General features: G+C 35.5%; 1 protein-coding gene across 4 annotated transcripts in view; it reads right to left on the bottom strand.

The window, feature by feature from the left end:
* The window catches only part of neur (E3 ubiquitin-protein ligase neur), a 237,738-nt gene that overhangs the window by 5,298 nt on the left and 211,401 nt on the right, over positions 1-21,039 (bottom strand). For all 4 annotated transcript variants that reach the window (XM_083142968.1, XM_083142969.1, XM_083142967.1 and 1 more), the window contains exons 3-9: positions 14,784-14,898; positions 13,880-14,095; positions 10,563-10,737; positions 8,507-8,633; positions 7,233-7,431; positions 2,688-2,846; positions 1,051-1,388 (exon numbers count right to left, since the gene is read on the bottom strand). In XM_083142968.1, the coding sequence (XP_082999094.1) occupies positions 1,051-1,388; positions 2,688-2,846; positions 7,233-7,431; positions 8,507-8,633; positions 10,563-10,737; positions 13,880-14,095; positions 14,784-14,898 (1,329 nt within the window). The remainder of the gene's footprint in view (positions 1-1,050; positions 1,389-2,687; positions 2,847-7,232; positions 7,432-8,506; positions 8,634-10,562; positions 10,738-13,879; positions 14,096-14,783; positions 14,899-21,039) is intronic.

Here is a 21,039-nt window from a genome sequence, read left to right as displayed (position 1 = left end):
AAATTTAAAGCCTTGTCAAATGTGACTCCAAGACCAGTTACAGTATTCTCTCTCAGGATTTCTACATTGGAAATGTTATATAAGTATATGATTAAGTAGTGATTAAAATAAAAACAAATATCCACAATTCTTTCAGACACTAAAATTGCTCACTTTTACAAGACAGATTTTATCACAAAGTGGTTGACTAACTGCTAGGGGTCCGTAATAAATTGTAAATGCTATTGATAATATATTTTATTATTTTGAATCACTACCAAAGTTAATAATAATGTTTATATTTTTCATTTTTAATTGAGGTGTACATAATTAAGGGACTAAGTTTTCAGTTTGGTGACCAACTTTGGCAACTAAATTAAATGCATTAGGAGCCAAATGGTGCCTAAATGTCAAGGTCCAGGTTCAACCTTTAAAATACTGTAGTTGCATCAAGTCTACTTCAGTACGCTAGAACAGAGCCAACAAAGGGGTGGGTATCCTGGTAGCACTGTACCTTTTGGAGGGATTGCAAATATTGCAACATAGGGGTAGAGTACAGCATGGGTGGCATTTATGTTGAAAACAAATGCAATTATATGCATGCAAGTGATTTATGCAATTTAATTTCTCTAATTCTGGGGCTGATATGGAGCAGCCCTCATACAATTGCACGATTTCCTGATCTGCGACAATTCTATTGGTCCCTGCCACGGTGGTCTAGTTGGTAGGGCTTCTGAGTGCCATGAGGGAGACCCAGGTTCGATTCGCAGGGTAGGTGATCTAAGGTCGGCATTTTTCCAGCCTTGTTCCCACATCTGAGGATCACTCAGCCTCAAATCAATGGGAACCTGGGGGCAACCCTGGGAGGTAAAGGCAGCTGGAGCATGGTCGTGATCACATAACCTCTAAAATGTTCAAGATCGAGAATGTGTGGGGGCCCTATCCCCTAAAAGTCCCTTCATGGCACGGTGCTATATGCACGGGGAACTTACCTGAAGTATGACTGACTACAGACAACATTTCATATCAAGCACAAAAATATACAAACCAATCGAAACCAGAATAACCTACCTCTATGTATGTATGACTATATGTAGACAGCAAGGTTCCTGATGCCGAAGGAGGAAGTCCCACCGTGAGGCTCGATGCAGGCGTTTCCTCCAGCACTGGCTGGTTAGCAGGTGCCGCTTGGTGTAGGGAATGGGCATGCTGGTTGAGGTAGTTCGAGTGAGCTGGCGGGAGATTCACTACTAACATGGCCGTGGAATCCACACTAAGTCTGTGATGCTGAGGAACTGGAGCCGACACTGAGGGGCCTGTCACCGAGTGGTTGATCGTCACCGAAGGCTCTATGTTAGGCAGATTCACCCTCAAGCGACTTGGTTCAGATCTTGGAGGCGATGATGATACTGAAAGGAAACCAACACCTTTATTCACAACACTGTAAAGTAACTATAATTTTATAACAAATATATTAGAGGTAGACAGCTATGAATTTTTTTGCTGATATTGACCACTAATACTCTACAGATCCAACATGAAATTGCAAATATTTCTTGAAAATGAGTGGTTCATTAACCTCATTTATTGATGAATGAAACCAGGTTACAATGGATTTTACCTTTGAAAAAGCAACTGCATATTCAGACATTTTCTTCCCAAAACTAGGATATACGAACTGTGTGTCTATATTTATAAAAATTATTAGCAAAATTTTGCACTGAATTACAAGCTATTTATAGGTATTTAACCCCTTAAGTGTGGAATTTGTTGAACAAGTCGCTACTGGAAAATGTAGTTTTTTTGTTTGTTTTTTTGTCAAATACAGCATATGCTCTCAGCATTGTGCTGCTGCAGTTCGGAAGGTGTATATATACGCTTTATGTTTTTTTCAACTATATTCGATTATCAGTACTATTTTTTGATTTTACTACAGCTAGAACTATCTCTCATCAAACGTCTGTGTGACTATATATGTCACTGTAAATCAAAAATAGTTTAAACAAACAAAGCGTATATAATTTTTCCCTTCTTTCTTTTAGTCTTTTTCCTCTCTTGCTACTATTTTTTGTTTCTACTACAGTTAGAACTATCTCACCAAACGTCTGACTTTTCTACAATAATTCATAGCGATGCAAGAGTAGTACAAAAAAATTAATTGTTTTAAATTGTACGGATAGCGTGGCATTATTAGACTGCAGAAAAGCAGTAGACTAAAACAATACGATCTAAAACACTTGGTAAGTGCTTAACACTTCACAAACACATGCAAACTGGATATCAGCTATCTGGATACTGAAGCACTGTCCAATACCATGTTCAGCATACAGCTGTGGTTCTCAATGCCGGCAGATGTGATCTTACTTTCCGGTGTCTAGCTGGCTCTCCACAGCCGTGAACTTACCACCACAGATTAATCAAGGACATGATATGATGACCACATGCACCTTATTTCAACTATGCTTCATATATATCAATGTCTTGAGCAATCGAGACATAATTCTCTCACTTATTTTCTTGCTGTTAAGTGTGAACAACATGAATTTCCAACTGTTGTTCCAACAATGTGTTTGTAAAAAGAACATGACTTCCTTCACAGTCACAAGCAAGACTGGATTGAACTGAATTTCATTTACTCTGGTGTTTGTTTCATGGATTACGCAACTTCATAGTTATCTGAAAAAAAAAAAAAAAGAAGTATCTCTCACCTGGTGTGGATGAAAAGTGAAGGGGCTCCATGGTGCTACCCAGAATGCGGATCATCTGCGTAGTGCCATACACATCAAAGAATGCCCACAACTGTAAAGTCTGGTCCACGTGCATGAACACTGAAGGTGCACTGCCATTTTTTGAAAACTGGACCTCACCTGAAACAAGATAACTTCTATCAGAAATAAAGTAACACAATTAACCATTTCTACATATTCAGAAAAAAATGTTTAATCTAATTCCCTTATTTTAAAAAAAAAAAATCTCTTCTGCACAGGTAGATCTTTAATATCAGACACAGGAAAATATACGACTATTAACTAACTAACTAACTAACTAACTCTCTAGCCTTCTTAAACCCGAAGGTTCATGGCTGCAGCAACACAGGCCTTCCACCTTTCCCTATCTTGAGCAAGTACTATATACTCTTTTCCATCCCTACCGATTTCCCTTAGGTTCACCTCAACGTTGTCCCTCCATCTTCATCTTGGCCTTCCTACAGGTCTCTTACCATCAGGTTTCCCAACAAGAATCCTGTAAACTCCTCTTTCCTCTCCCATTCGTGCCACATGGCCTGCCCACCTAAGTCTTCTTGATTTAATTATTCTAATAATATCTGGACATGAATACAAATTATGTAGTTCTAAATTATGTAACCTTCTCAACTCACCTGTCTCCTCATCCCATTTAGGTCCAAAGATTTTCCTAAGGATCTTATTTTCAAATACTCTCAATTTATGTTCCTTTTTCAATGTAAGGGACCAAGTTTCACATCCATATAATACTACAGGCAAAATTACTGTTTTGTATATTTTAACTTTTAGTTTCTTAGATATTAAACGAGAAGACAAGTTTATGAAGAGAGAAGTAACATGCATTTCCTGAATTAAGCCTACTTTTTATTTCCTCTTTAATATAATTTTCAATTGTTAATATTACTCCTAAGTATTTGAATTTGGAAACTGGTTCAAACGAGTTGTTATCAATAATTAGATTTTGATTATTACCTAACACTTGGTTTCGGCCTGTAAGCATATATTTAGTATTCTCTTTGTTAACTTCCAAACCTATCTCTTTAGCAGTTTTGAAAAATATTTTAGCATTATTCTTAATTGTATTCACATCATCCCCCAGTAAGTCTACATCATCTGCATATGCTAACAACTGAGTCACACCATTTAATTTTAGTCCTTCTTTAGTTTCTTTTACCTTCCTTACAGCATATTCTAAGGCAAAATTAAAGAGCAATGGAGATAATGCATCTCCTTGTTTTAACCCATCATGAATTGTAAATTTGTCCGACATATTAATACCCACACGAATTTTACTTTCTGTTTCACTGGTGCATATTTTTATCATAAACAAGCTTCTTAGGTATTCCAAACTCTACTAATATATTATATAATTTATCTCTTTTGACCGAATCATATGCTTTTTTGAAATCAATGAATAGCTGATTGACATTTTGATTATATTCCCACTTTTTTTCAAGTGTCTGCCTGATGTGAAAAATTTGATCTGTAGTTGATCTGTTACGTTTAAATCCACATTGATAATCACCTATAATTTCATTAGCATGTGGTGCTAGTCTTGTTAAAATAATGTTAGACAATATTTTGTATGTTGTTGAGAGTAGAGAAATTCCACGGTAATTATTGCAGTTCATTTTATCACCTTTTTTAAACACTGGAACAATTATGGATTCTTTCCACTGTTGAGGGATTTCTTCTTTATTCCATATTAAACAAATTAATTTATGAATTTGACATATTAATGAATTTCCACCATATTTAATTAACTCAGCTGGTATTAAATCAATGCCAGGTGCTTTGTTATTCTTTAGCCTTTTAATAGCATCTTTAACTTCAGTCAAGTTAGGTTCTGGAACTAAAGGTTCTGCTTTGTGGACTTCATTTACTTCTGATTTATCTCCTACATGAACATTTAAAAGGTCATTAAAGTAGTTCTTCCAACTATTTAGAATATCGCTTGGGTCAGCTAGAAAATCGCCGTCTTTATATTTTATCAAGTTTACTTTAGGTTGCCACCCCTTTCTAAATTCATTTACACCTTTATATAAATATCTGATATTTTTATTTTTGCTGTATTTCAATTTCGTTCATTTTACTTTTCAAGTAATCTCTTTTTTTACTTCTAAACGTGCGGTTAACTTCTCGCTTTATTCTATTATAATTGTTTAGATTTGTATCATCCGAGTTATTTAACCACCTAAATCTAGCCTGATCTCTTATTTCTATTAGATTATGACATTCATTATCAAACCATGGCTTACGTTTTCTTGGTTTATGGTATCCTATACTTTCTTTAGCTGCTGATTCTATTGCATTACGTATGTGCTCCCAATTCTTATTTACGTCTGTCTCATTTATATTTTCATCATCATTTAAATCCTGCAAAACATCAAATCTATTTGACAGTTTAATTTGGTAAACTTTCCTGTATCAAATTTTAGAACTTTTAGATTTTGTTGCTTATGATTTATCACAGAGTCTTTCTCTTAATTTAGCAATTACTAAATAATGGTCACTGGCACAGTTAGCACCTCTATGTGTACGAACGTCAATTATACTAGTATGCCTTCTCTTATCAATGAGAATATGATCTATCTGATTATGAGTTTTACCATCTGGAGATGGTATCTTTATGTTTAAAAGTGGTAATTTTCACAATTAAATTCTTTGAGGTTGCAAAAGTAATCAATCTTATACCATTATCATTACTTAATATACGACTATTAGTGTATTAAATATGTATCCTTTTAGCTAATTCTTTCTCAGCACCAACTGGAAGTCCACAATGCACATGGCCGGAGGCAGGAAAAAATTGGGGGGGGGGGTTCACTCACCAGAAATTTGAATATAAATAATAATAATAATAATTATTATTATTATATTTAATATAATTTATAAAAAAACATTCTGCTATTTTGTAACTTTCAAAAAAAACTATGGACTGGTTCGATTTCCCTTCCCGACACTAGTAACTGTTCCTATACTTAGCAACAGCATTGCATACAACCACTATGCACTTACAAATATGGGACCGCATGTAGGATAAATGTATGTACTACATTGCTGGGTGGAGGATAGTGAACGTAACGTGCTACGAAGCTGGAGATCTGCAGGTGGACTGCGATTCCAAGAATAAATAAAACCTGTTTCCCTAAAGTTTAAAAATTCCAAATGTATGAAAATTCTAGCTTTATCATTTCAGAATTGTCTACCTGTTGTCATTTTGTGAAGCTTTGAGTAAATTTTTGAAAATTATTTACGGATTTTGGTTCCTGAACTTCCATTAATCCAATATGCCAGAAGTTTCTCGAGGGAGGGGGGTTGAACCCCACCCCCCTCTAAATTCGACCATGATGGTGCCGACAGCCTGTTAAGGGCCAAGGCCTACACCCAGCTATTCATTGGGTGATGATGCATGGTCAGTGAATCATGTCCAATTGATGCTATTTTCACACTGATGCTAATTTTGATATTAGATTTCTAGTAGAGATGGACCAATGTGAACTGTTTACTGCTGCCACTGATAACAGATATTCTACCAATCAGATATAAAATTGCAAATGTTCTTCAAAGCTCAGCTGGACCATTGGCCTGCACCAGGGCTGCTGTTTTTGAATTTCTCTCTCCTTTTGAAAAACCGCTATGATATTCCAAAATCTGAAAAATTATGCTTGCTCAGAATTCCTGAAGAACATTCGTGTGAATCTTCATGTGGTTTCATTGTTACCTTGATATTCTCAATAGTTTCATGGCTACATAAGTCTTAATGATAATATATAGACAACATCAAAAGCAAATTATATGAAGATTCAAGTGGATGATCTATAATGAATTCTAAGCACACATACTTTTTCAGATTTTGGAATATCATAGCAGTTTTTCGAAAGGAGAGGAAAGTTTAAAAACACTAGACCTAACAATGGCCAAAGGTTCAACTAACCTTAAGCACACGAGTGACTTATTAACCTCCTTAGTTAATGTACGTGGGCATGACTACACTGGGTTTTGCTTTGAGAAATAAACTGTATATTTAGACATTTACTTACAAAACTGTGAATTACAGGTGTGTTTTCACGAAAATAACAACATAACAGAATATTTATGCTCATCACATCATCCAACTATGGCAGAGATCATGAATATGTGGAGCTCTATACCCTCCACATCACCCCATGTGCCTTCATGGCACAGGGGCACCTTTACTTTAAACTTTACCTTAGAGATTTTGGCACTAAATTACAGGCTATTTATTGATTTATTGAAGCCGTCAAATTGTTGGTAATTTTGCCAAAAACTGACAGACCAATATGTCTACAATCTGCATAAACTGATAAATCCAGCCCATCCCTAATCATAATCGTGGATTCATGTAATTGAATGCAAATTTCCATAATTGAAGATGGAAATGTATTAGTGCATGAAAGTAAATAACAGCAATCTAAATAATGAAAACCAGTTGTTTAACTTGGTTAATTCAAGTTTAATGGAACAGAGCCATCTTTAAATACCTACCAGTAGGGGTTACACAAAAGCTGAGTTCATCCCCTCGCTGAGGACAGTTCGCCACATCTTTGCTCACAACCCAATATTCTGGACGATCTATCAGGAGGTCTGAATCATCGGGAAGTTCCGGTGCTTGCAGGTTAGCTGGATTACAGGAAGTCAGTCCAAATGCTAAGGCTCCAACATACATTGGTTCTGTTGCTAGAACCTGTAAAAAAAACTTCACATGAGATTTGCCACAATCAAAAGCTATAATATTGTCAAACAGCTTCTTTTGGTGAAAGTTTTGAAGCTATTAATTACAATATTAAACTACGTAGTCGTTGCCCCTATCCACTACTGGTAATTCTTTGAGGGCAATTAACTTCTAACTTGATTTAGTTAACTAAAAACACATAGATCAAAACAAAATTTGTGATTTTTTTTTTAAAAAAAAAACAAGAAAAAGAACCACTGATTTAACCTCATTGGTAATGCAAGAACAGCTGTTTGAACATTTCAAGAAGATTCCCACTCATTTTGGAAAATAAAATTCCCTAACTTTTCTGGATTTTCCCCTCCAGACAATTCTAAAGAAATTTCCAGAAAATGAAATTTAATGAACATACGTGAAATATAAATGTACAAAAATTGTATATAAAGATGTTATTTAAGTTCATATTTCTCATTAAGAAGCGGTTTCAAGAAAGCTGAACTTTATGCCATTTCCAAATCCTTGGAAGTACAAAAAAACATTGTACTTCATAACTTAACAAGGTTTTGGAGTATATTTTCAAAATTTCATGACATTTTTACTCTCAGACTCCTGACTTTTTCTGGCATGTCAATGGGAACCTTGAACAAGAGAACCTCCTTCATAAATCAAAGATGGACACTGGCTTCTCTTAAGATCATTTACATAGTGATTTTTTAAAAAATGCAATAAACTTTTCATTTTTTTTTCAATGAAATTTTGCAGTAACCTGACTAACATGGATGAAAATTAACACACTAATACTTATTTTTACTGAGAGTACTTAGAAACATAATTAAACCTACTTCATGGCCACAAAACTAGAGTAATTATAAACTGTTACCCATAGAACTTGAAATGAGATTTTTCCTTCTTTTTCTCTAAGCAGAAAAACAACATTACATTTTAAAGTTCCAAACATTGAAAATTCTGACGAATGACAATAGTTTTACAGGAGTCTACTTTCTTGAAGCAGATAAAGTCTTTCCTACATTCAGAAATTTATAGCTACACACTAAGCACCATGTAACCTAAATATTAACGTAATTACCTGAATTACTACTCTTTCTCCGAATCTTATTGGACGGGCTGTAAATACGTAACCATGACAAAACTCAACATCTGCACGGGTGGCAATGCAATGGTCATTACTTAATCTGATATTCCGACCTCTTGTCCTAGAAGAAAAAAGAGAAGAAAATTAATCATTAATTCAACAATTTCAACTCAAACATGTGTACAATTCTATAAAAGAATATAAAATACATATGGGCCTCTACGAAGGTGAAGTAGTCACCTTGTCACCTTGTAACAAAAGGTCCCAGGTTTGATCGCAAATGATGGCACATTGCAGAGTGCTCAGATCCTACTTTAAATTGTAGGTCCAGTCCCTATTAGCCTATCTGAGAATAAAGTGGGCTCGAAACAGACTGAACTAAAATAATATATATTCATAGTCAAAGAACTAAATTAATTTTCTTTTAGGCAATATATCAAGCAACCTAGTAATGACTCAAGAAAACTAACAGTAGTTATAATTTGTTACAAGGTTCCTTTACATTTTGCTCAAATATATGGGTCATATTTAGGACATCAGCTGTTGGCTGCACAAGATATTAAAATATGAACAAAATACACGAAGTACCACTATTTGCAGTGGACAAAGAAAATTAACTCCCTACAATAAAAAAAGACACGCTTATTCGTATCCGATTGAAGCTCAGGCAGATGATGGCAAGAATATAGACATATGATGGAAGGTTGATGCACAAAGTCAATTCGAGATGCTAAACATTTTCAATTTCAGTTTGTTTTCCTGATTACACACTACAAAATAAAATAATATTCAAAACAATTTACATGGATGTAAAAAAAATAAGATTTTATAAAAGTAAAACTAACTGTAGGCAAATTTAAGGTTTAGAAAAATAATCTGAAAATTCTTTTGCTCATAATTTCAGAGTAACTTCAGTGAAAAACAATCCTAATTTATCATTTTACTTTATGGAAGCTTCACGTTACTGTTGCCTTGGCACAGAAACATGCTGTGCAAATCATATTCTATACTAGAAAGTTTAGTCTAACGGCTAGTACTCTCGACTTTGGTGCAAGTGGTCCTGGGTTTGATTTCCAGTGGGAGCTTTGGTATTGACCCATCATCATGAAATGAGGAAAATGAGGGATGTACGTGGAAGCACTAGTGGAGAACTCCAACCTAAAAAGCGAGAAAACAGCTGTGATGGGACATGATGCACTGACCACACATCATCCAATGAAAAGCTGCCTGGCAGCAGCCTCAATTGGCTCCTTGCACCACAAGGGAGTATCATAGTATGTAGGCGGATTAATACATATGAATATATATCAAATAGATTTAAAGTACTACATTAACATTTCCCATTTCATTCCTTTTAAATAACTTTTTGCCTCAAAAACTTTTCAATTTTGACAACAATTTCTAAGCAATATTGGCAGTAACAATGGCAGAACTAATTTTTACACACACACACACACACACACACACACACACACAGTAGAGCGTCGATTATCCGAACGTCGGTCAACCGAACGACCGCTTAACCGAACTGTGTACTCGCTCACTTTCAGATATCTGTAATGAAAAAAGTACGTGACTTAGCTGCTCGTAAGCGTGTAGGCTTGCTTAGACAGACCAAAATAAAGGATTTTTTTAAATGTTAATTTTGTGTACTGTGTGTATTGTTCATGCAAAATGCGTATGTAATATGTACATATTTTTGTTTAATAAACTGTACCACATACTATATATTCCTACTAAAGTTGCCTTTGTACGTTACTTTGTAATACATACTTAAAGAGATGCCTGTTTTTATGAATAAATTTACTGTACAGTACTTCTTTTTGGCAAATAAACATGTACAGTTCGATTATCCGAACAAACCAGTTTTCCGAACACCCATGTCCCCCAATTACTTCGGATAATCGACGCTCTACTGTGTGTGTGTGTGTGTGTGTGTATGTATGTGTATATATATATATATATATATATATATATATATATATATATATATATATATATAGACACACATATACACCAAGTAATTTGCTTCATACCTTACTCAACTCACCTGTGAAAGGGAAGTGGGTTGAAATGCAGACCTGACTGAAAACGCACACTTGGAAGTTCAGTTTCATCTCGCTGTTGCAAACTTAAAGATGTTAGAGATGGCAAGATGAACCTGTCCAGATCTGATGTATTTTCAACAAGGTTTCGTCTGGAATTACTTAGTTGGTGTCGAGGATCTGTAACCAAAGGTTAGTATTACATTTGGAAGACTATAGTTTATGTTTAAAAACTTTTTAAAATATTTCTTGTGCACATGTGAATCTTCGTGTGGTTTCATTGTTACCTTTATAATTTATAAAAAAACATTCTGCTATTTTGTAACTTTCAAAAAAACTATGGACCGGTTCGATTCTCCTTCCCGACACTAGTAATTGTTCCTATACTTACCAAACACCATTGCATACAATCACTATGCACTATACAAATATGGGACCGCATGTAGGATAAATGTATGTACTACATTGCTGGGTGGAGGACAGTGAACGTAACGTGCTACGAAGCTGGAGATCATATTTAATACACTAATAGTTGTATATTTTCCTGTCTAGATCTTTAATATCAAAATTAGCATCAGTGGAAAAATAGCATCAATGGGACATGATTCACTGACCATGCATCATCCAATGAATAGCTGGGTGTAGGCCCTTGCAATTCTGGCTCAGTAGTAAAATCATATCGTTATTATTATTTGAAAGAAACTTAAAAACAGCAATGAATTCTGTTGGTAAGATCTTTTCAACTGTAGGTGTACTCAAATGGGGCCGCGGTAACATTGCTGGTTCGTAATCAAGGGGTTCTGGGTTTGACACCCAGTAGACACACAGTGGTTCAGAGACCACTTTAAACCGTGGGTCCAGTTCTGGTTAGCCTGTCTGTGTATAAAATGGACTTAAAAACTCAAACTCAATAGTGAAAACTACACATTTGATGTAGTTGGTTTGCTACTTGGTTTTTAAACTAGTAAGGCAGGAAAGGCATCTTTATCGACATAGTAACTCACTACAAACATTTATGTTTGGATAAACTATTCTCAATCGTAGATATACCACACACTGCAGTACCCAGGATTTTATTTTAAGAGATATTGGACTTCTAACCTAGTGCATCCCTACTGAAAATTCTGTCTACCGTTTTCAGTAGATCAATGGGTGATTTGAAACATCTACTGTTTTCAGTAGATGAACTGTAATGCTACTGTCTTCTACTGTTTTAGTAGGCTTCTGTTTTCAGTAGCTGAACTGTACTGCTAATGTTTTCCCCTGTTTTTAGTTGCCCAACTGTTTCTACTGTTTTCAGTAGATACACTGTACTGCTAATGTTTTCTACTGTTTTTGGTAGTCCAACTGTTTCCTCTATCTTAAGTAGTTGAACTGTACTCTTAACGTTTTCAGTAATATAATTGTACAACTAACATATTTTATTGTGTTCAGTACATTGCTGTCTGAAAGCAGTATTCTTGTCAGTAATGAAAATTCTTATCTATACAACTGAAAATGCAATGGAAAAATTGTATAAACAATTAAAATAAATGTATGGTAAAGCATGTGGAACTTGCTTCTTAGGAATGCGTTCACACAACAAAGAAATCAAATAAAGTGAACACGTTTTTAAGAGTAGCTTCATTGTGGTTAACGCACTTGTAGAAAATTGAAAAAACATACTCTTTTATACATAAGTTGACATATTGTTCTTCATATATTCACACGAAAATAGCAAAAAATTAGTTTAAATGAAGACCTGACCCTCAATGCTTGAAAAATCAAAACAAGCAAACACTTGACTACGTTGATCAAAAAATGGATCCTTTCTGCAATTTCATTACACAGATATAATAATAACAATGGAAATTCCATGCTGAAAAAAAATCAACTCATATTCAAACTGCTCGCTGCTTTAAAGTTGAGTAATTTCTTAAAGAATTGTAGTAACTTATTCATTAAGATATATCTTACTTCAGTAGTATTCATTAGAAAAACCGTAGAAATTCAGTTCATGTACTGCTTTTCCAATTCACTTCAAAATCACTGAAAATATGGTGTCAAGAATTAATTTGTCTATTCTTGGAGTCAATAAATAATTTTATAATATATTTTAGCAAGTATTATGCATTATTATTTACATTGTTTTTTCAGTACAATAGTCCTACTGTAGAGTACAGTAGATCTACAACAGAATTTCAGTACAGTACACAGTAGAATTTGTCTACTGAAAACAGTACAAATTTCCAGCAGGAAAGCTTAAGATTTTTGTGTGAAAATACATGTTTGGCCAACATTTAGAACATTTTCCTATGAGTCACATTTATTATACATTAACACATTTATTTGAAATTAAAAACCTCCTAGCATTGCCAAGCTATCTTTATGTTGTGTGGAATGGGGTGGGGGCTGTCCTCTTGTATGTACACTGTGTTTCAAAATGATTTGAACGATAAAAACACGTTTCATGAGTAATACAACATGATCACCAATCGAATATGCTGTGAAATACATTCAAACGGATCCTTAAGTTTTTTTGAACGTTCACAGTAGTTCTAAATTCTGCTGCCAGGTGCCAGGCTGACCAGTTGTAAAATGGTTGCCAGTGGTGAGGAGAAAGCATTTTGCATCTTACAATTTCATGAAGATCCACCAGCAAAGAACTGTATAGCATTAACGCTGTGGTGTAAACCATTGATGAGAACATGGTGAAATGTGTGTGAGTGGCCGTAGATTACCATACTGATGTGTAGATAGTGCAGAGTAAGGAAGGGTGCTCCCATTGAGCTTTTGTGGGTTAACTTCGCAATAACCATTGCCACTTAAATTTTGACAGTTACATTACATACGTGTTAAATTGTATCTTATTTTGACAATTTATGAATAAACTACAAGTTGAAATCGTTCAAATCATTTTGAAACGCCCGGTATATTCAGAATAAGTGAAAACTCATAACACATGTCCATATTATGTACAATGACAGTGTATGTATGAAAGAAAAAGAAGAAAGATATACACTCAGTTTTTATAGATCGGGTGTACTTATAAGATTGGCACAAATTTATTTCACAAATATATAATTCAGAAAAAAAATAGTTGTAGAAAATGTGTTATGAATTTCGAACTTTCCAATATGAAGTATTCCTGCATACTACTTATCACTTCATTTTTCCTCAATATTCTTAGTTAATTTATTGGAAAGGGAGGGGGGGGGGAGATGCTGCAGCCCAACCAACCCTCCCCTTGGGTGTGCCCTTAATACTAGTACTTTCAGGCAACATTCATGAAAAGTGTAAAAATAAAACTTTCCTCGTGGATGAATGCAAACTGGCTACTTACCAACTAATTCAATGCCAGTTGAATTTCCGTAAACATCTACTAAAGCCCACAGTGGTCCCCTAGTCTCCACTCCGCTGAAGAACACTCCTTTTTCTTCACCATTGATCCCAAAATGAACATCACCCGCCTGAGTTACGTAAAAAAACAAAACAGCATCTCTCTCCGCAAAACGCTCTGCCAACGCTTTAGCCCAGTAGCCAGGTTTATTAGTCAGGTCTACAGAAGAGAAAGAAACGTTAATAAAAATTACTATGCATTTTCCAGGAAGTTTTATATTTAAAAAAATATTGTCAGTAATAAGTCATTAACAATCAACAAATAAAGCTAACATGATTAATGCATGTTTGGGAAAATATAAAAGGCTTCTAACTTGCAACAACTAGAATGGTTGGCTAAAACAAATTCTTTCCATCTTGCATTAGGACATATCTACATTATTCCTGCGACCATCAGAGATAAATTTTTCAATTATATCATAAAATGTACTACTTCAGTACTATAAAACTTGAATAAAGTCAATACATTCATCTAAATATTGAATATTGACGTTATTCAAGTTTTAAAGTAATCAAGTAGTATATATTTTTGATATAATTGAAAAACTATATTATGATCACAAGAGTAATGCTGACAAGCCTATTACCGAGTTCCACACATGTTACAATCTTATTTTTACTTTTCGAATTTGGTTATAAAGAGGAAATTAAAATTTTACAGCTTCTAGAAATGTGATCCAACTATTAAATATGAAATGTTTAAAGAGACGTGGAGATTTAAACAAATATTGCTTAAAACCAGTTCATGGCATTATATTTCTCCATCATTGACATCTGATAATGTTTAATCATTGGGTCTGCATACCCATGCACACACACATTTTTGAAAGATAAGAGTGATTTCTTACCTGGGCAGGCATATTTTGGAAGACCGTTTCGTAGATTGATTGGATCATTGCACGTAAAACCAAATCTTATTACTCCACTCCAGTTATTAGAAACTTCAAGGAACTTGACACACACCTGAAAGGCGAGAAAATGATATACCATGTTTACTTACAAGTGACTAAAGTAAGAATGATAAAATGTTTAAAGCCAGATTTTATTCTAAATTTTAAAACGAAGCAATCATCTTATTATAAAGAAATTGCCAATCCGACCTACTAAATAGTCACAAATTACCAGGAGAAATTGGAATTGCTGGGAAGCATTTTCTTAATTGTGTTAATTCACCCCATTGCTAGAAATATTTAGAACATTTATGCACATTAGCAAGTACGTACATCATATCCACGACTGAAGACATTTTTATAAAAAGTAGGTCAAAGCATATTCACCGGCATCGATTTAGTTCTAATGTAGTAATCAGAATATTTTCAACAAATTTTCGTGTGCAATTCAGAGTCAATTCTCCAATGGTGCAGTGGCAGTCGCTTTGTAATGAAGGAGTACCGGGTTCAATCCATGGTGCAGGCACATTGCACAGTGGTTCCGATCTCACTTTGCAATGCAGGCACAGTTCCTATCAGCCTCTCTGAGCATAAAGCAGGTTTAATCTTTTTTGTATCGTATTTGAAAATATAAACTTGTTAACTGACTAGAAAAACTCCTTGCACTGGAATAGATGTGTGGTTTGATATCTCATTATCTAGCAAGATGCCGTTAAGTTTAGAGCCTTCAGTTCATCACCTTAATTGTCTAAAGTAATATTATTATTTGATATCTCAAATATGACAATTCAAAAAGGGGCAACAATATTCTTACTAGTGGCAACACTGTCAGGGAAAATGTAGATGCTTATCAGCATCATGGAAGGAAGCTGGCGAACTTCCAACACTTTTTTGTCTCTTCTTTCGAACAGAAAAGCGAAAGCAAATATCTAGCTCTAGTTGGCTCTCTAACAAAACTCTGCTACTCCCATTTCACTGTAGTATTTTAGAGAATTTGAATGTTAATGGTTACATTTAAAAAAAAAGAATGTTCAATCTCGTTTACTAGTATATTCTTATCTTCCCGAACTATGCTGGAATCGTGGGCATATTAATGAAGCTAATCCCCCCACATGTTAAGTTAAGAAATTGTCAATATGCATATAGTAAATTGTGATCGTTAATCATCTGATATTTGAATGTTATAACATTCCAGAGAACGTACTTAACCTATTGCACTGGTACCATAACTGTAAACTATTGTCAATGGTATGTTTGAATACTCGCAGTCTTCATGCTGGAATTGTTCGAATCTCATCTTCCCTCGTCTTTTGATTACAATTGCTAAAGACAAAATTCTGATCCAATTGCCACGATTAAAGGACACGATCAATTTCTTGGATTAATTTCAATATCACTACATTTACTTATTCATAAAAAAATTTAAATGATAAATTAATATCAGCTCTTAGCCAATTGCTAACTGGTCAGTTTTGGATAAATCCTATCGTTTCAAAGGGCTTACACTCAATTTGGTAACACACATTCAATAATTTTCTGATAACCTGTAGAAGACATTTTACTTGGCCAATCTTTTTCGAGACAGTCTCCAAACTGTTTTCAGGTACAGTACCGTGCCCAGGATTTTCGTAAGTGGCAGGGTTACGCCACTTTTTTGTAGTAGCCAGTCCTGAGTCGTATATTTTGTCATCTTTCACTGCATTTGGGGTTTTCTTTGGTGAACGCTGAGCAAAAGGATGCGGGTTACAACCTCTATCCCTCTGGACACGCCATTGTTCAAGTATTCCAAGGAAGCAGTGGCGAGCACATTTGCCCACGTACTATGCGAAACCTTATCGACCCAGGGAAAGTAAACTGTCCTTGCCCCTTCCCCCCCTTAACTCAATCGTCGCCACTGCAAGGAGCATCCAACATTTTTTTTACAATAATATTAGTATTAATGTAATTTTAGTAAAAAATCTAAGCAGTACTTTTCTTTGTGTGTATTCAGTCGTAGGCAAATACAGCAAGATTAAAATTCGATTAACCTAATTGATTAGTGAAATAAGTTCACCAGCAGGTAAAATTAAACTCCGATCTCGCTGCAAGACATTAAATATGTACGAACCACCCTCGTTTCTTAGCACGAACGCTATTCAAGTATCGGTTTGTCGTCTCTGTAAACAGACAGGAACGAATGAAATGTCCACATTCATTGCCAAAAGCATCCATCTGCCCACTTCGCTCACGCGATATTGCGAGCCAACATTCTTACACAACACTGTTGGTGTCAAAACCCATACGCCTAACCAATATTGCACCTGTCACGGGCCCTTTCTTGCCAATTTCGGCACCAAGCCCGGCTATATGAGAGCACACGGCAGAAAATTAACCATACACCTAAAGAAAACAAACGAGAGAAGCGTAATCAATCGCGAAAGGCTGCAGGTGCCTTGTTAGATACGCAGCCGACGAGGAATACAAATAGGTCACGTGATGTAGATAACAGACGCTGTGGTCTAGTCTGTAGGGCGTCTGACCCTGGTTCGATTCCACCTGAAGTCAATGGGTATGGGTACCTGAGGAGCCGGCCGGAGCGCCTCTAGAATGGCCTTACCCCCACATCCCCTAAATGTGCCTTCATGGCACGAGGAACTTTACCGTTACCATGTGATGTGGATCGTCTATTCCTGAACAGACACCTATTGAAACAACTCATGTTGTAATAATTTAGTATTTAGTGCATTTTCAGTCCGTGTATAACAATAGTTTTCACAAATAACGTAAGCATTTCAGAAGAAAAAATATTTTATTTTTGTTGTTTAGCATTCCACAGGGTAAAATTCTTTAATTTGTTCAACGTTTGCTTACGTAATGCAATTACATCTTTCTCAAAAGCAAAAAATATAATGAAATGAAATGTGAGCTACAGAATATTTTTAACGCTGTTGAGCCAACTGAAGAAACGAACGTCCTTATAACATTAATTACAAGAAACGTGACTACACGACCCATCAACAAAGATGGAACCAGCACTTGACATTTTTATTTCGGAATGATGTTTTTCGTGAAAGTTACTTGACCTGCAGCGGTACACTAAGAATACTGATATTAACACTAAGTGTACTACATCAATATATAGGGACTTGTAAGTTTTACGAAATCATTTACAGGAAACAATAATACGATACTAAATACCACGGAGCGAATTAAGCTTCTTGCATTGGGGGGGGGGATGCCCACTCATTGGCGTATTTGTGGGGGGAAGGGGTATGGAAATTTGTATGTGTGTTACTATACCCTGTCCCAGCTAACTGTAGAGTAGGGTCGCGCATATCGAAGGATAAGGAAAATCGAGTGGTGAAAGCGCAGCGTTCCCAACCGTACGGTCCTGACCGTACATGTACGGACGTACGGTCTAGACCTTAGTCCGTACGCTAAGCTGAATGTATGGCTTGTCAAAATTTCCACTTGCAGTTTTATCTCTAATATTTCCCTAAAAATTTTTTACGTACGGACCTGTAGATAAAAATACGGTCCGTTTGCCATGTGCGTACGGTATCATCCTTTTCAAAAGTTTGCAACGCTTACACAATCCCGTTTCTCTCACTGTTCACTGGTGGAGCCGTCTCGCGTCACTACTTGCGCATATACTTGTTCTCGTTCGCCTGGTCTACAGTTAGCTGGTACAGAGTTTAGTCAGTAAACTAAACTATTTCCTCTCGGGTCTAAGTACCGTAGAACATTGGTTGTAGCCTAGGTCATTAAATCTATGATAACATTTACACATAATTTAGAAACAATTACTATTCTAAGCAAACCCATCATACACAAAAAATAGCTATCGAAGCAATAACACCGAAAACTTGACCAAATTCCAATTGCCAAGATTAAACTTAACATCCATCTAACCTATCTACAAGTTTCTTGCGAACACTTTGATACATGTAAAATATAAGCATTGTGCCATGAAAACTTAAGCTGAAAACCTCGACTCGGTGGGGTTGATCAGTTGCAGAATGGTGTCTGTCTTTAATCCACAAGGATGGATACTTTTCGCCAGTTCAAGACTGGATCATTAATGGACAAAAATAATTTTTCAATTGTGTTTTTGTTACATAGTTAAGAAATTTAAAAAAAATATACGTTTTCATATATACAAAAAATAAAAAATTCCTGGCAGGGGTGGAAATATTATTTTGCCGGGGGGGATTCCCCCCGCTAATTCGAACGCTGCTAAATACAATGACTGTGCATTCAAGTCCAAAAAAAAGTCAACAATCGAACTTAAGCATTGCTAGTGTACATACTGCCCACCTTCTGGAACTTTAAAAACTCTCTTAATAGTAAGCAAAATGGGCACGCATCAAAATTAAGACCAACCGCCCGTTTACTCGATTGTGGTTCACGGAGGCTCGTTTTCCTCCCGTTCTCTCAATATTTACCCAACCTCAGAAGAGGGGCTGGATGAGCAGCTTGCGATTTGTGAGGAAACGACCTCTATATTTAGCAGCTACTTCTGGAGAACCATATCTTATCCCTCAACGCTGGTCTCTTTCCCCCTCGAGTTTCACCTCGTCGCTAAAAGGAAGCAGGAGGCTTCCTTATACCTCGAACGCAAAATAATCTAGTGCTGCCAATGACCTGGTCCTCGTTAAAATGCATATTGGCATTTGCTGTTTCAGCTACTTAAAGTATATAATGTACTTTACTATTTAATTTTGTTCACTGTTATTTAACACCATCGTGGAAATGGAGCGATTTATCTTTTTTGCGGGAGGACCAAATTTGAATATAGTTATGTAATTTTAATGAGGTTTATAAATTATATTGTTTTCTATGTATTAACCACATACAACACACTGTGCAACATTAAGTTTCCTTATGACCGGCATATTGTAGTTTCTGAAAGAGGAGTCTAAATACTACATTTAGTATTTCTACCTAATGTACGAACAACAAATATGAACAACGAATGGTATTTCACTGATTCTAATAAGAAATGGCATGAATCGAAGTGTGGAATGACAGGTCAATCCTTATGAAATAAAAAGTAAACGTTGACTAGTGTTTTGAATACCTAGAAGAGACACATTATTACACTGATAACTGTCCATATTCCAACAATAACTAAAACAATAAAACTGATGTGACCTACATGCGATTTTCTTTCAAATACATTTCAGAGGATATTTTTTAAAAAATAGAGTAAAGTTTCCTTTAAGCCATGGAAACTTTTGGAAAGGCATCTCTCAACAATGTCCCTGGATGGTATTACCATTGTAAGTCAGTTTTCCTGGTTAGTACTCTGTTAAAGCATTATGTGCCTGGTAATATAGTACCAATGAATGCATCTAGCTTTTATAAAGATAGACAGACTCCTGTCCCGAAAAAAAAAAAAAAAGCTGTCCGGTTGGGAGAGCTAAACAATTAAAGTGTGTGCCCCTTTTATCTGAAAGGGAGTGTACACAAACATAAGCGTAACATAAAACAAATTCAACAAGGAACGCTACAAATTAATTTACAGTGTACTTTACCAAGAGATGGAGAACTTTATAAACAGTTCAGATACACACACTTCTTGCGTAAAGTTGAATCGTAACTTAAACGTAAATATACAAGTGAGCAATTAGTGTACTCCAGAGGAGTGTTTGCGATTTCAGCAAGAAATTATATTTTGTGATGCCGATCTCTTTTCAGGCCACGTACAGCCAACGGAAAATACGATAATATGCAAATTGTCCATTTCTTTTTTCATTTGTTTTTACTCTACATCCTGTGCTGTTTTAAGGAACGGAATTCTGTTGATTCGAAAGAGATGTCTACTTATTGACATTTTGATTTAAATTAATTATCAGCACAGTGGAAAACACACCGAATGAAAATTATGATTGACAATTTAACTACTGTTTCCCTTGCCGTTGAGTGTACTACACGAACAAACGCTGAGGTTGTAATCATTATATTACCACTTACACAGCATAAAATGCAACATGTTTCCCATAATAATGTTTATCTTCAATCTCCACACAATAAAATTTAGAGCATATGAATCTACTTTCAAATGATCAGTATAATTGTGTGTGTTTGTTCCGCGTCCGTTCAGTTGCCGAATTCAACAGAATGGCGGCGAATCTTGTTTATTGATCGGAGTAATAGGATAACTGTAAGTTACGAAACTTTTCATTGAACATTCTTCTTGTTCAAGAGCGTCTGCGGGATTTTTTTTGCGAGG

This window comes from Lepisma saccharinum, chromosome 21 (assembly GCF_977018435.1).
Source record: "Lepisma saccharinum chromosome 21, izLepSacc3.1, whole genome shotgun sequence".
Lineage (NCBI taxonomy): Eukaryota > Metazoa > Arthropoda > Insecta > Zygentoma > Lepismatidae > Lepisma > Lepisma saccharinum.
The sequence above is the reverse complement of the archived record's forward strand: the minus strand, read 5'-3'. Positions and strand labels throughout refer to the sequence as shown.